We start from the raw sequence: 13168 nt of genomic DNA on the forward strand, positions 1-13168 counted from the left end.
TTGATCCCTTTTTCCCTGTGGAGCTCACCAAGCTGTCCTTGAACTCAGAGATATGATCCTTTTTTTTTTTTTTTTAACTAATTTTTTTTAATGACAAATTTAAGCTCAAAACTAGAAAACTTTTATACTTCTTTTTTTTTTTCCTTGTTTTGGTTTGGTTTTTTGTTGTTGTTGTTGTTTGTTTTTGTTTTTGTTGTTTGTTTTTTATTTTTGTCTTTTGGGGGCATGGTTTCTCTGTGTAGCCTTCACTGTCCGGACTTATTTGTAGACCAGGCTAGTCTTGAACTCACAGAGATCTGCCTGCCTCTGCCTCCCTGACTGAGTACTGGGATTAAAGGTGTGTGCCACCACACCCAGCTAAAACTTTTATGTCTCAAAGATACGACTAGGAAAATGAAAAATCAACCTGAAGATGTAGTTCAGTCGGTAGAGTGCTTGCCTAGCATGCCTGAGAATTTATAAACAGGGCATGGTGGTGCATGCCTTTAATGCTGTCATCTGGGAAATAGACACAGGAGGATCAGAAACTCTAAGCCAGGCGCAACAACTTAGTGAGTTTGATGCTAATCTGGGATAGAGAAGATCCTTTCAAATGAAAGAAAGGGAAGGAGGGAAGGATGGAGGGAGGAAAAGAGGGAGGGAAAGAGGGAGGGAGGAAGGGAAGGAAGGATAGGGGAGGGGAAGTCCAACAAAGCAAATTTTATTTAACATACATATTCAGCAGGAGACTTTTACTGAAAATTTATTTCAAAAACTTCTGTTAGCTCAGCTTAAAAGCGGATGAGCAACTTCTCTTAGCCTGTCTTCTACTGGGATACGGCATGCTTGAGAGCAGGTAATTTAGAAAGGCAGTTTATTTTGGCTAGTGGTGACCGAGTTTGGGACGTCTACAAGCACAGTGCCAGCATCTACTCAGCTTCTGGGAACAACTTGACGGTGCTTGACCCCACAGCGAAAAAGCAGGACAAGCAAGTGCATGGGAAAGCCACAAACCACAAAGGGCAAAGCCGCTTTACAACCACACGCTATCCCATCATTACTTACCCACTAAGGGAAGGCACATGCAATTACCTCACAAAGGTCCCATCACCTTTCAGTGCAGTGTGGGGATCAAGTTCCAATATAAGTTGTTATACAGGACAAAACTTATTCAAGCCATGTTTAGTACACCCCAACCCAAACGCAAGGAAATAGTCAGGGGTAGGGTGTGTGTGTGTGTGTGTGTGTGTGTGTGTATAGGGTGTGTGTGTGTGTGTGTGTGTGTGTGTGTGTGTGTGTAGGGTGTGTGTGTGTGTGTGTGTGTGTGTGTGTGTGTGTGTGAGTGTGTGAGGGGTAGGAGGGAAGGGAGGTCTGCATGCCTTTAATCCCAGTACCCAGGAGGCAGAGACAGGCAGATCTCTGGGAGTTCTAGGAGTTTGAAGCCAGCCTGGTCTACATATCAAGTTCCAAGACATAGTGAGACACTGTCTCAAAAACAAAACCAAACCTAAAGGCAAGAACAAGTAATATTTCATTTAAGAAAATATGTGTATGATAGAATAAATGAAAGCATGGCCAATACCACCAGGTGTGGTGGCACACGCCTTTAATCCCAGCATTCGGGAGGCAGAGGCAGGCGGATCTCTGTGAGTTTGAGGCCAGCCTGGTCTACAAAGGCAGTCCAGGACAGCCAAGGCTAACACAGAAGAGGCCCTGTCTAGAAAAAAAAAAAAAAGAAAGAAAGAAAGAAAATATGTGCATGATACAATAAATGAAAGCATGGTCAATACCACTGTCATTAGTAAAATGCAAAGTTAAAATGGCAACTGTTTCAGGTCCTATGCAGTAACTGTAACAAGGTAACAATGACAGCTGTTGAGAGAGAGAGAGAGAGAGAGAGAGAGAGAGAGAGAGAGAGAGAGAGAGAGAGAGATTGGTGAGATACAACATAGCACAGCCCTTTTGGAAAACAGTTTGCCTGTTTCTGGAATAGTTAAAAAATAAAACTATTGAAGGAACCAGCAATTCTACTCCTAAGTACCTAGCCAACTAAAGATATGTGTACCCATGACTAAGGTCTGAACATGAATTGCTCCCCAAAAGGCTCAGTGTGTTGAAGAATTAGGCTCTAGGTAGTGTACCCCTGAAGAGGACTAGACCACGAGGGTTCTACCTTCAAGCACGGACTAATCTCTGCTGTGTTCAGGACTCAATGGCCTTACTGGGTGGTAGTAGGAAGTAGGAGGCGAGCCAGTCTTTCACGGGGTAAGCTTCTCTGCTTCATATGTTCCCTGCCACGGTGCCTTGTCTCATTACAACACAGGATGCATGGATCCAGTAAGCCTGGACTGAAACCTCTCAAACATGGCCGAACCACACCTCTCTTCCCTTTAAGTCGTTCTCCTAAGTATTCTCTCAGGAAAGCCACCCACATTCACTTCACGGAGTCACTCTTAGTAATAACCCACAACTCCACACAACATGCAGCTGATAACGTGTGGGGCGGGGAAGTGTCCTGTATATACCAAGGAACAAACCAGTGACTCTTACACTAGGTATGAACCCCAAAACACCGTTCAAAAAGCTAGACATAAGAGACTCCATACTCCTTGTTCCCAATGCTTTTTTTCTAGGAAAGACATTTTTTTTTCACACATATTAGGCATAGATAGTGGTATCACAGGTTTATAGGCAGAAATGGGGTTCACTGTAAATGAGGAAAATAGATGTTTTACAGCTAAGCTACAATGACGGTCATGGCACTTGGTAAAATTACTAAAAAATGAACTGTACACTTACAATCAGTGGCTTTTATAATATGTAAAAGACGCCTCCGTGATGATTGTAAAAATCCATACGCCTTGGATGGGAGGAGCTCAAGAAGGCCCACTCTTAGCTGAGCAGCTCTGGCAGTTCACAGCTGACTCAGGCTGGGGCGTGGAGAGCTAGTTTTCTTCAGAGAGGTGACCCCTGGTAGTCTGCCCTTATTCCGGTGGTTCCCCCCCCCCCAACCCACCCCCAACCCCCACCATGCACATGGCAGCACCAAGTGAACTCAATGGATTAAAACAAAAAAGCTGGGTGTGGTGGTACTCTCCTGTATCCCAGCACTTGGGAGGCAGAGGCAGGTGGATCGCCGTGAGTTCGAGGCCAGCCTGGTTGACAAAGCGAGTCCACGACAGCCAGGGCTACACAGAGAGACCCTGTCTCGAAAAACAAACAAACAAAAAAGGGTAAGAACCCAGATTGGAGAAGTAGAGTTGGGGGAATGAAAGGAGTTGGAGGGAGAGAGAGTAGGATGAATTGGTTAAGGCACATCGTGTGACACTGTCAAATGTTAAGTCAAAGTGTATCCTTTAAATACACGCGCTTTGTTTCACCAGTCCCTTGGCTTAAACAACTGTAGTTGTACTGATTACAAACCTCATGCTCTAGTTTAATTTCTGTCATAAAACACCCTGACTGAAAACAAGTCAGTGAAGAAAGGGTTTATTTTAACTCAGAATTCTGGGCTACACAGTCCATTTCGCGGAAGTCAAGACAGGAACGTGAAGCAGTTACATGCTCAGCGGAGAGCGGAGGAAGACCGCATGCATGGTGCCTGCTCATGCTCCGCCCTTTCTCGACACGTACACGGTCCAGGCCCCAAGCTCAGGGAATGGTGCTGCCCAAATTAGTGAGTCTTCCCACTTCAGTTAACACAATCAGGGCAATTCCCCACAGACGTGCGCACGAGCTAAGTTGATCTACAAAATCCTTCATTAAGATTCCTGTCCTGGGTAACTCTTCCTTGTATGCATTTGACCATTAAAAGGAACTATCTCAGCATGGTGTCTTTTTAGGGCCGATCAAACAGTGTCAAGAAAACTCCGAACAGTTGCTCATTCCACCAGGGTTCTCCAGGAAAAGGATTTTTCTCGTAAATCAAAGGTTCCTTCTGCTTACATTTATATTTTAGGAAGCTGTGCTTAGAAACAGATAGAGAATATAATCTAAATAGATTTAAATTATCTTTGACAGTGGGCTGAGGGATCAGATTAGGTATTCCACTCGACATCGAGAGTACAATTAAAAAAAAAATTCGTGAGCAAACAAAAGCACTTTACAGCATATGAAAGCATATAGGGCTAAGTCGTATAACTTACCCTAAATGGCAAAGCAGCTGTTTGCTTAACTATATAAAGCCATAACAATGCAGTTCTCAGCAAAGATGTTGTTAGCATGGTCCATCTAATCGCTGGACCATCTCCCGACCACCCACTTTTCTTACAGGATCCAAGCTTATTTTAATCTCGACCTCACAAGACTTCAAAGAAGTTTACAAACGTTTTAGACCTTCACAAAAATACCTACTCTGTGAGGCCACGTGTGACAGACGACCTTCTCATAATCTGCCAACCTCCCAAAACTCTTCCCCCCTACCCCCCCAATCCCCCCACCCCCCCGCCCCATCCTTCCTTGTCCTAGTCTCTTTCCTCAAAAGTAGGGAGTGTATACTTGACGCATGCATTCTCACTGGCTTTCCTCGCTGGAGAGGAAGCCAAGGAAAGCTCTGGTTCTGCCCTTTCCTAGAACTCTGTCGCCTGGAACAGCGCCTCGCTTATGGTAAGAGTTCAGTGCGTGTTTTCTCATTGTACAAACGGGTATTAAATAGACCAAGAGAAGAGGACTTCATCCTGACAGCCTCAAGTCTTCACTTGAGGTTAAAAGGTTAAAAAAAAAAAAAAAAAAAAAAGCCTCAGCATAAAATTTCCAGACTGCCTACCCAACGTTTACTCAGCAACAAAACAAAGCTAATGTTTCACTTTTAATTCTCAACTTGCTACCAAGTATTTTTAGCAAGAGCTGTAGTTCTGTTAAGAGGGCAGGTAATCAAACCCCATGTGACTCTTATTAACTAATAAGAACGCGAAGCAAAGTTTAATACTTAACTAGTAACTGCAGTGTGAAATTTCAAAAGCAACTTGGTTTTTCTAAAACCCCCAAAGCAATCCCTTCGCCAACAAACAAACCTCAACTGTTCTGACCTCTTCGGCCCCAATTCCATCACCAAGGGACGTTTTGCCCCGACCCTGACCGCAGAAGCCTTCCTTGAACCAGGTTCCACACACACCAAGCAACCTACAGAGCTGAAGGTTCCCCCTAAAGCGCTCGCTGCCCAACCGGCTGCATTCCAGCGTTTCACACACCCAGCAGCGAGACTCGCCACCTCCTGGCTCTAGGCATGCCCCTAGTCACCTCCACCATCAAAGGCCTGGGACAGGGGAGAGTCGGGGGGGGGGGGGGGGGGGGGGGGGGGGAAGCAGGGGCCTCTCAGCAAGGCCAAAATTGGAGGACATCTTAGTCTTCACCCGATTCTGCCAAATCTCTGTGACCTTGGGCGTGTCGCTGAAGCCTTGGGGATCGCATTCTCTCACCTTTAAGGTGAGGACCGCACCCTGATCGCTCCACATAAGGATTCACTCAGACCTAAATAACGCTCAATGCAGGGTATCTGGCCCCAGTAAGGACACGCGATTCCCCCATCCTTCCCACGCTTCAGGGCCCTTCGGACTGGGCCACTCGCCCAATTCTGCAGACAAGCGAGCTGAGGGGTAGAGAAAAGACAGGGTGCTCTCAGGGACCCCCGCCAAGGCACACACCCCGCCCCGACCCACGCCCCGGCTGCTGCACGAGGTGCAGCCCCCCTCCCCCAGGCTCGCCTGCCGGCGCTCCACCTGCCACCGGCCTCCCGCCCACCGAAGCCGCTGCACTCACTCTTGACTTTGCCGAAGGTGCCGACGCCCAGGGTGTCCCCCAGCACGTAGTGTCCGATCTTCACCCGCCCGTCGTGCTTCTGCTTCTCAGCCATGTTCCGCGCGCAGGCTCCCTTGGCCGCGGGCTCGCAGCGCCGCCGCCGCCGCCGCCGCCGCCGCCGCCGCTGCCGCCACCGCCTACCCACAGTGCAGCGGGCCCGGGAGGCGGGACGGGGACGCCGGGGGCGCGGGGCGCGGAGGAGTTGGTGAAGCTTGGGGCGTGTGGACGTAGGCCTGGGGCGCAGGAAAGCCTACAGGAGTGAAGATGGGAGGGATGGATGTGAGCGTGACAGAGATGGAAAGAGAATCTGAAGAGAAGTGGAGCCTAGGGCTTGTAAGCAGTGAGCGTGCCTCTGGGGAGGCAGGGGTGAGCGCTGGGGAAGGTCTCCTACCCCGTGTGGGACCCTCTTCCAGCCAAGGGGACGTTCTAATCCGTACCCTCTTCAGATGGAGTCCCATTATTTTATAGCTCACGCTTATTTGTAGTTCCTTTTCGTGTTATTGTTAGGTCCCAAACCTGAGACCTTTAGCTAACCTAGGTGCCTATTAACATATCAAAGGTGATCTAACCACCAGATTCTCCCAGCATCCCTCAGTTCTCACCTGTTGCAGGATCCTCCTGGCTGGCGTACCCCAACCCATACCCCAAACTCTTCAGCACATAGCTCAGCCATTTTGGCTATGCCAATCTCTTGGCCAGGCCGACCCTCTCGGTCCAAGCTCCTCTCTTGCTCTCTTTCCTCCCTACATGGCTTGGCTCCGTCTGGCCAAGTGCACTCTGGAGTCTCCCAGATGTCTCTGCCTCTGTTTCTGCCTGTGTTGTTCATTTTTCTACAAGAAGCCTTCTCCACTGTCTTAGTTAGGGTTTGTGTTGTTGTTGTTGTTGTGATAAAACGTCATAACTAAAAAGCAAGTTGGCAAGGAAAGGGTTTAGTCTGTTTACACTTACTTCCACAGCACTGGTCATCATTGAAAGAAGTCAGGGCAGGTACCAGGACGCAGGAACTGATGCAGAGGCCATGGAGAGGTGCTGCTCACTGGCTTGCTCGGCATAGGTGGTTCAGCCTGGTTCCTTTTTTTTTTCCCCCAGTGATTTTTTTCAAGACAGGATTTTTCTTGTAGTGCTAGCTGTCCTCCACTTGCTTTGCAGACCAGGCTGGCCTCGAATTCACAGACATCCCCCTCCCTCTGCCTCCCAAGTGCCTCCCAGCTCCTCAGCCTATTTTCTTACGGAACCCAGGACCCCCAGCCCCGAGAGGGCACCACCTACAATGGGTTGAGCCTTCCCCCATCAATCACTAATTAAGAAAATGCCTTATAGCTGGATCTTATGGAGGCATTTTCTCAATTGAGGTTCCCTCCTTTCAGTTAATTCTAGTCTATGTATCAAGTTGACATAAGACAAGACAGCACATTCACCATATCCGGAAGCAGCCATGCCCTCCCTTTTATTTATTTTCTTCCCTTGGTTATATAAACAATCATGTCATATAGATAAAAGACACCCACTCTAGGTGTCTCGATTTTAACTAATGTAAACAAAATTCCCCAATAAATCACAGGCATGATATAGATATAGATATTGGTTTTTCAAAACAGGGTTTCTCTGTGTAACAGCCCTGCTGTCCTGGACTTAACTTTGTAGACCAGGCTGGCCTCGAACTCACAGAGATCCACCTGCCTCTGCTTCCCAAGTGCTGGGATTAAAGGCGTGTGCCACCAGGCCCAGCAGCCCTAAGTATATTTCAGCACCTATGATTTATATGTATACATGCACATACATACATACATACATATCACATATATATAACATATATGCAATGTGTGCGGGTAAGTGCAAAACACAGCGGGATAAAAGAATTGTGGCAAACAAAAATGAGGTAAAAGCACAAATTAAAGAAATAAGTGTACTGAAGATGGAAGTGAAAAAATAGTGAAAGGACACCCAAAGCATAATGACCAAGGCATCTCTTCCTTCCTGCTTCTGCCTCCTCCTTCTCTCCTTGCTCTGACACCCCCTTCCCCCCATTATTTAGTGTTGGCTTGTCTTTCCATACCTGAAGATTACTTGCTCCCTGTTGTAGAAATCTGAAGCTCCACCCTTACATTGGCACCATCTAGCCATTCCCCAAACACACACGTGTGTGTTTCAAACCACTATGAATATTTGCAGGTTTTCCCATGAAAAAATAATTTGAAAACACACAGGAGGGAAAAAAGGGGGTTATTTGCTATTTGGCAAGTCAAGCATCTTTGACATTGTACATGCCAAGAGAGTTTCATAGTCACATTCTTCAAAACATGAAGTCCCGAATCACACTGCTTAGATGTGAAGAGTGAATCAAGAAATGGGAAAAACCAAAAAATAAAAAATTAAAAATAAAAATAAAAAAAGAAAGAAAGAAAGAAAGAAAAAGAAATGGGAAAAACAAAACGTCCATCTTCTGGAAACTACTAAACATACAGTTGGCAGACTCTGCCTTGCGGGTACACCACGGCAGTCTGATGAGACACGATCTCAACTTATAAATTATAGACACCACAGCTGTTGAACAGGGGCTATTTTTGTTCATTCTTCAGATCGCCTTTCTTGCTGACAAGAAGTCTCACTTACAAATCTCAACCTGGCTGGCAAAATTTGAGAAAACTTCCCTGCTATTTTTAAGGTTGAACTTTCATTTGGTTAAAGGCCATCCCTTTGCTGGTCATTCAAGTGAGGAAGGACACGGTACAGCTGTCCTGCTTGAGAGTCACACGGGTATGTCTATGTCATCCTAATAACCCAGCAAGTGGTGGCGAAGGGTCTCTAAGGTGTGATGCTACAGGAAGGAAAGCTATAAGCCGAGCTCTTAAAGTATGGTAAATTGTCTAGTCAGTTAAAGTTTCACTGTTATTACGCTAACCTTGGAGTTTTATGCTAAACATAAGTAAGACTTTCTTGATTAAGAAGTTCATAAAAAACACAATTATTTGCCATCAAGGAAGGTTATTGTCCCCATTTTATAGATGATAAAGCTCAGTTTTCCCTCTCTTATTTTTCCAAGGCTATAAAGCTAGTGGCAGAGCCAGCGAGACTCAGACCCAGCTCCAGCCTCTCCCTGTCCTTCCTTTTCATCACAGCTGGAATCATGTGGTACTTAAAGAGTCCCGGTCTGTTCAGAGCCAGCGGCCTGTTCTCACATTCTTATTCTGGTTGGTTGGTTGGTTGGTTGGTTTTGGTTTTTTGAGACAGGGTCTCTCTGTGTAGCCTTGGCTGTCCTGGGACTCATTTTGTAGACCAGGCTGGCCTTGTACTCACAGCAATCCACCTGCCTCTGCCTCCTGAGTGCTGGGATTAAAGGTGTGCGCCACCACACCTGGCCACATTTTTATATGTCACATTTTTATTCTTAAAGCAGATGTATTTTCAATCCTGCTGATGCGTTATTTAGTGGAAAAATGGAAAGATCTTTATTAGCAATACAGTCTTCTGTTGCCCTGTATATTTCACATATGATTCTAGGTTTGCTTCACCCTGTTCAGCAATACAACACTGTATAGCTAAACGGCCATATCTTTCTTGTACCCCTAGAATATCTCTCCGAAGACTATTGCAAATATTTAGTGTCAATAGCTAAGATCCAAATCCCAGGAAACTGTTCAGTTCTGACCATTGGTCCAGTTGTTACTCCTCTAACTCTCTACAGTCGAACACTGGCCAGTATTTCCTTCAAAGACTTTAAAGCAGGACCTGAATGGATGGCTGGAATACTAGACCCGTGGTTCTTTTTTTGGTTTGGTTTGGTTTGGTTTGGTTTGGTTTGGGGTTTTTTTTCGAGATAGGGTTCCTCTGTGTAGCCTTGGCTGTCCTGGACTCGCTTTGTAGACCAGGCTGGCCTCGAACTCATATCAATCTGCCTGTCTTTGCCTCCGGAGTGTTGGGATTAAAGGTGTGCACCACCACGCCCAGCTCGACCAGTGGTACTTAACCTTCCTAATGCTGAGCCCCTTTAAAACAGTTCCTAGGGGTGGAGAGATGGCTCAGAAGTTAAGAGCACTGTCTATTCTTCCAAAGATCCTGAGTTCTGTTCCCAGCAAGCACATGGTGACTCACAATCATCTATAGTGAGATCTGGTGCCCTCTTCTGGCATGCAGGCACACATGCAGATAGAATACTGTATACATGATAAATAAATCGTGTGTGTGTGTGTGTGTGTGTGTGTGTGTGTGTGTGTGTGCGCGCGCGCGCGCGCGCTCATGCTGTGGTGACTCCAACCATAAAATCATTTTCATTGCTACCTCAAAACTATAATTTTGCTGTTATGAATCATAATGTAAATTTCTATGTTCCCCAATAGTCTTATATGACCCCTGTAAAAGTGTCATTTCACACACCTCCAACACACACACACAATGGGGCGTGACCCACAGGTTGAGAAACACTGTACTAGACTCTATTATTACACCAGATTGTAATGGTGTCATCAAATACAGCAAGCTATCTCTAAGTACAGGAAATTTTTAAAAATTAACTATCTAACATACATCTACAATAATCATACTCTGCATTTTGTCTGTGTTTTCTTTGCTTCTTCATGTTTTATAATTTGTAGAGAGACTAGATAATTCTACCCTTTAACATGAGTCAAGTTGGGGTGTGTGCAGATATGTGTGCTGCTGCCTGTGTGTGTTTCAGCATTCGAAGCCAGCGGTCAAAGTTAGCAGTCTTCCTTAGTCACTCTGCACCATAGTTTTGGAGATAGAGTCTCTCAGTGAACCTGGAGACCACTCATTCATCCAGATTGGCTGGCCAGAAAACTCAGGGATCTTTCCTGTCCCCACCTCCACAGTGGTAGAACTACAGGTGCTGCACCCGGGTTTTTACTTGCCTGTTGGCTTGCTGTGCCCCAAGCTTACAAACATTCTCTCCAACTTTGATCAAGCTTTGTATTCTGTTTCTCTTTCTGGGCCTCACTGCTCATTTTTCATATTGCTACTCCAGTAATTGTCAAGCCTATTAGAGCATAAATGTACAGTAATGTGTTACTGTACGTAGCCTATTTGCTATGTCTATGGTCTAACAGAATTTAATATATCTGCCTAGAAATTTCCACTCAAAATTAGAGGGAAAGGCACAGTTTCACTTTATGTCAATGTGTGATAGTTATTTTTGATTATCAATGTGCATGGATTGAAAAAAAAGTTCCTCAGTGCATGTGCATGTGTAAAGGTGTTAGCAGGAGTATTTCTTTTTCTTTCTTTCTTTTTTTCTTTCCTTTTCTTTCCTTCTTTCTTTCTTGTTGTGTTTGTTTGTTTGTTTTTTGAGACAGAGTTTTTCATGTGTAGGCCTGGCTGTCCTGCACCAGTCTGGCTTCAACTTCAGAGATGTGCTTGCCTCTGCCTCCCAAGTACTGGAAGTAAAGGCCTACACCACCACCACCCAGGTGTCAATATGAGAATCAAACAAGAGGACGATGACCTATCCTGAATGTGGTAGCACCATCCCACAGGCTGAAGCCCAGGTGGAATAAAACAGGCGATAAAAGGAAAAGCCAATGGGTAGATGTATTCTCTTTGCCTCCTGACAGACAAGACATGAGCTGCTGTGCCCCACTGTGGCCACCTCACCATGACAGACTATGATCTCTGAACCTAAACTTCTGTTCAGTCATTCTGTCAGGCATCTTGTAACAGCTTTGCAAAGTAGTAAGGTTCTCAGGTTAAATATAAGGCATAATTTTACATAAAATCTCAGCATCCCAATCATTTGGGGGTTGGAGAGAAGCGTAAGCCAGAAAGTACCAAGTTTTATAGATTTGTGATAAGGCATTTTTATTATTCTTCAATTTAAAAATTAGAAAAATAGGCACTTGATGATCATGCTGTTAGTATCTTCTCTGTAATATAGGCTCAATAATTACACTCAAAACCCTATCTATGAAAACTAAATTTAAAGATGGGCATTATGGTACTTGCCTATACTACCAGCATGGATGAGGCCAGAGCGGGGAAGATCATGAGTCCAGGAAAGCATGCACTACATAGCAAGAAACCATAAAAAAAAAGTTTCAAGCCGGGTGCAGTGGCAGACACCTGTAATTCCAGCACCCAGGAGGCAGAGACAGGCAGGTCTCAGAGAGTTCAAGGCCAGCCTGATCTACAAAGCAACTATAGCACAGCCAAGGCTACACAGACAAACCTTGTCTTAAAAAGCCAAAAAAGAAAGACAGAAAGAAGGAAAAAAAAAAAAAGAAAGACAGAAAGAAAATTACAACATCACAGAAGTAGAGTATTACCCTAGACTGCCTGATTGCTAACATTGGTCACACTAACCAGCCTATTTCTCTGTTTTAATTTGTTTTATTTTCTGGGATATTTTTTTAAAATACATTTATGCTTTTTTTTTTAATTAAGGTTTATTATGTATACAGTATCCTGCCTGCATGTATACCTGCACACCAGAAGAGGGCAGCAGATCTCATTATAGATGGCTGTGAGCCACCATGTGGTTGCTGGGAATTGAACTGAAGACCTTTGGAAGAGCAGATGGTGCTCTTAACCTCTGAGCCATCCCTCCAGTCTTCTGAGATATTTAATAACAAATAACCAGATAGATTATCTCATTAGTAACTACTTCATTACATGGCTTTAGCAGATTAGGAATTTAATTTAGAATAATTATACTGTGGTATCTGACAAAATTGACAATGATTTCTTAATTTTATAGAATGCTTTATATTCAATCTCTCTTAATTGTCTTCAGAATGTATTTTTACATTTTGTTTATTCTGAGCAGACCCAAAAAAGGTCATGCTAAGTATTTTGTTGAAATATCTCTTAAGTTTCTTGTCTATAATGTCACTTTTTTTTTTTAGATGAAATTCATTTTTTTTAATTACAGTTATTTTACCTGTTTCACATGCTAAAACTACATTAGATTTAGCCCAATAATTATTTGTGCTTATAAGATGTAGTAGAGAAACTGGGCATGATGGTGTGCACCCTTAATCCCAGCACTTGGGAGGCAGAGACAGGGGTATCTCTGTGAGTTCAAGGCCAGCCTGGTCTACAAAGTGAGTCCAAGGCTACAGAGAAACCTTGTCTTGAAGAGGGGAGGGGTAGTAGAGAAAGTTTTGTGTATGTTTGAGCTTAGCCACTTGACAATATGTTTTTTTTTAATATTTATTTATTATGTATACAGTGGTATACATGTACATCTACAGGCCAGAAGAGGGCATCAGATCACATTATAGATGGTTGTAAGGCACCATGTAGTTGCTGGGAATTAAACTCAGGACCTCTGGAAGAACAGTCAGTGCTCTTAACCTCTGAGCCATCTCTCCAGCCCCAACAGTGTGCTCTTAATTTGATTGTCTCTCTTTCCATTGGTAAAACTAATGTTGGTCTAGAGTTC

General features: G+C 44.6%; 1 protein-coding gene across 2 annotated transcripts in view; it reads right to left on the reverse strand.

Annotated features, from left to right (window-relative positions):
- The window catches only part of Prkaa2 (protein kinase AMP-activated catalytic subunit alpha 2), a 53153-nt gene extending 47268 nt beyond the window's left edge, over window positions 1-5885 (reverse strand). Inside the window, exon 1 of one of the 2 annotated variants that reach the window (XM_051171298.1) lies at window positions 5737-5885. In XM_051171298.1, coding sequence (XP_051027255.1) covers window positions 5737-5830 — 94 coding nt within the window. In that variant the 5' untranslated portion in view covers window positions 5831-5885. The remainder of the gene's footprint in view (window positions 1-5736) is intronic. The other variant, XM_051171299.1, reaches the window with a different exon arrangement.
- Window positions 5886-13168: the final 7283 nt, after the last annotated feature.

This window comes from Acomys russatus, chromosome 29 (assembly GCF_903995435.1).
Source record: "Acomys russatus chromosome 29, mAcoRus1.1, whole genome shotgun sequence".
Classification (NCBI taxonomy): domain Eukaryota; kingdom Metazoa; phylum Chordata; class Mammalia; order Rodentia; family Muridae; genus Acomys; species Acomys russatus.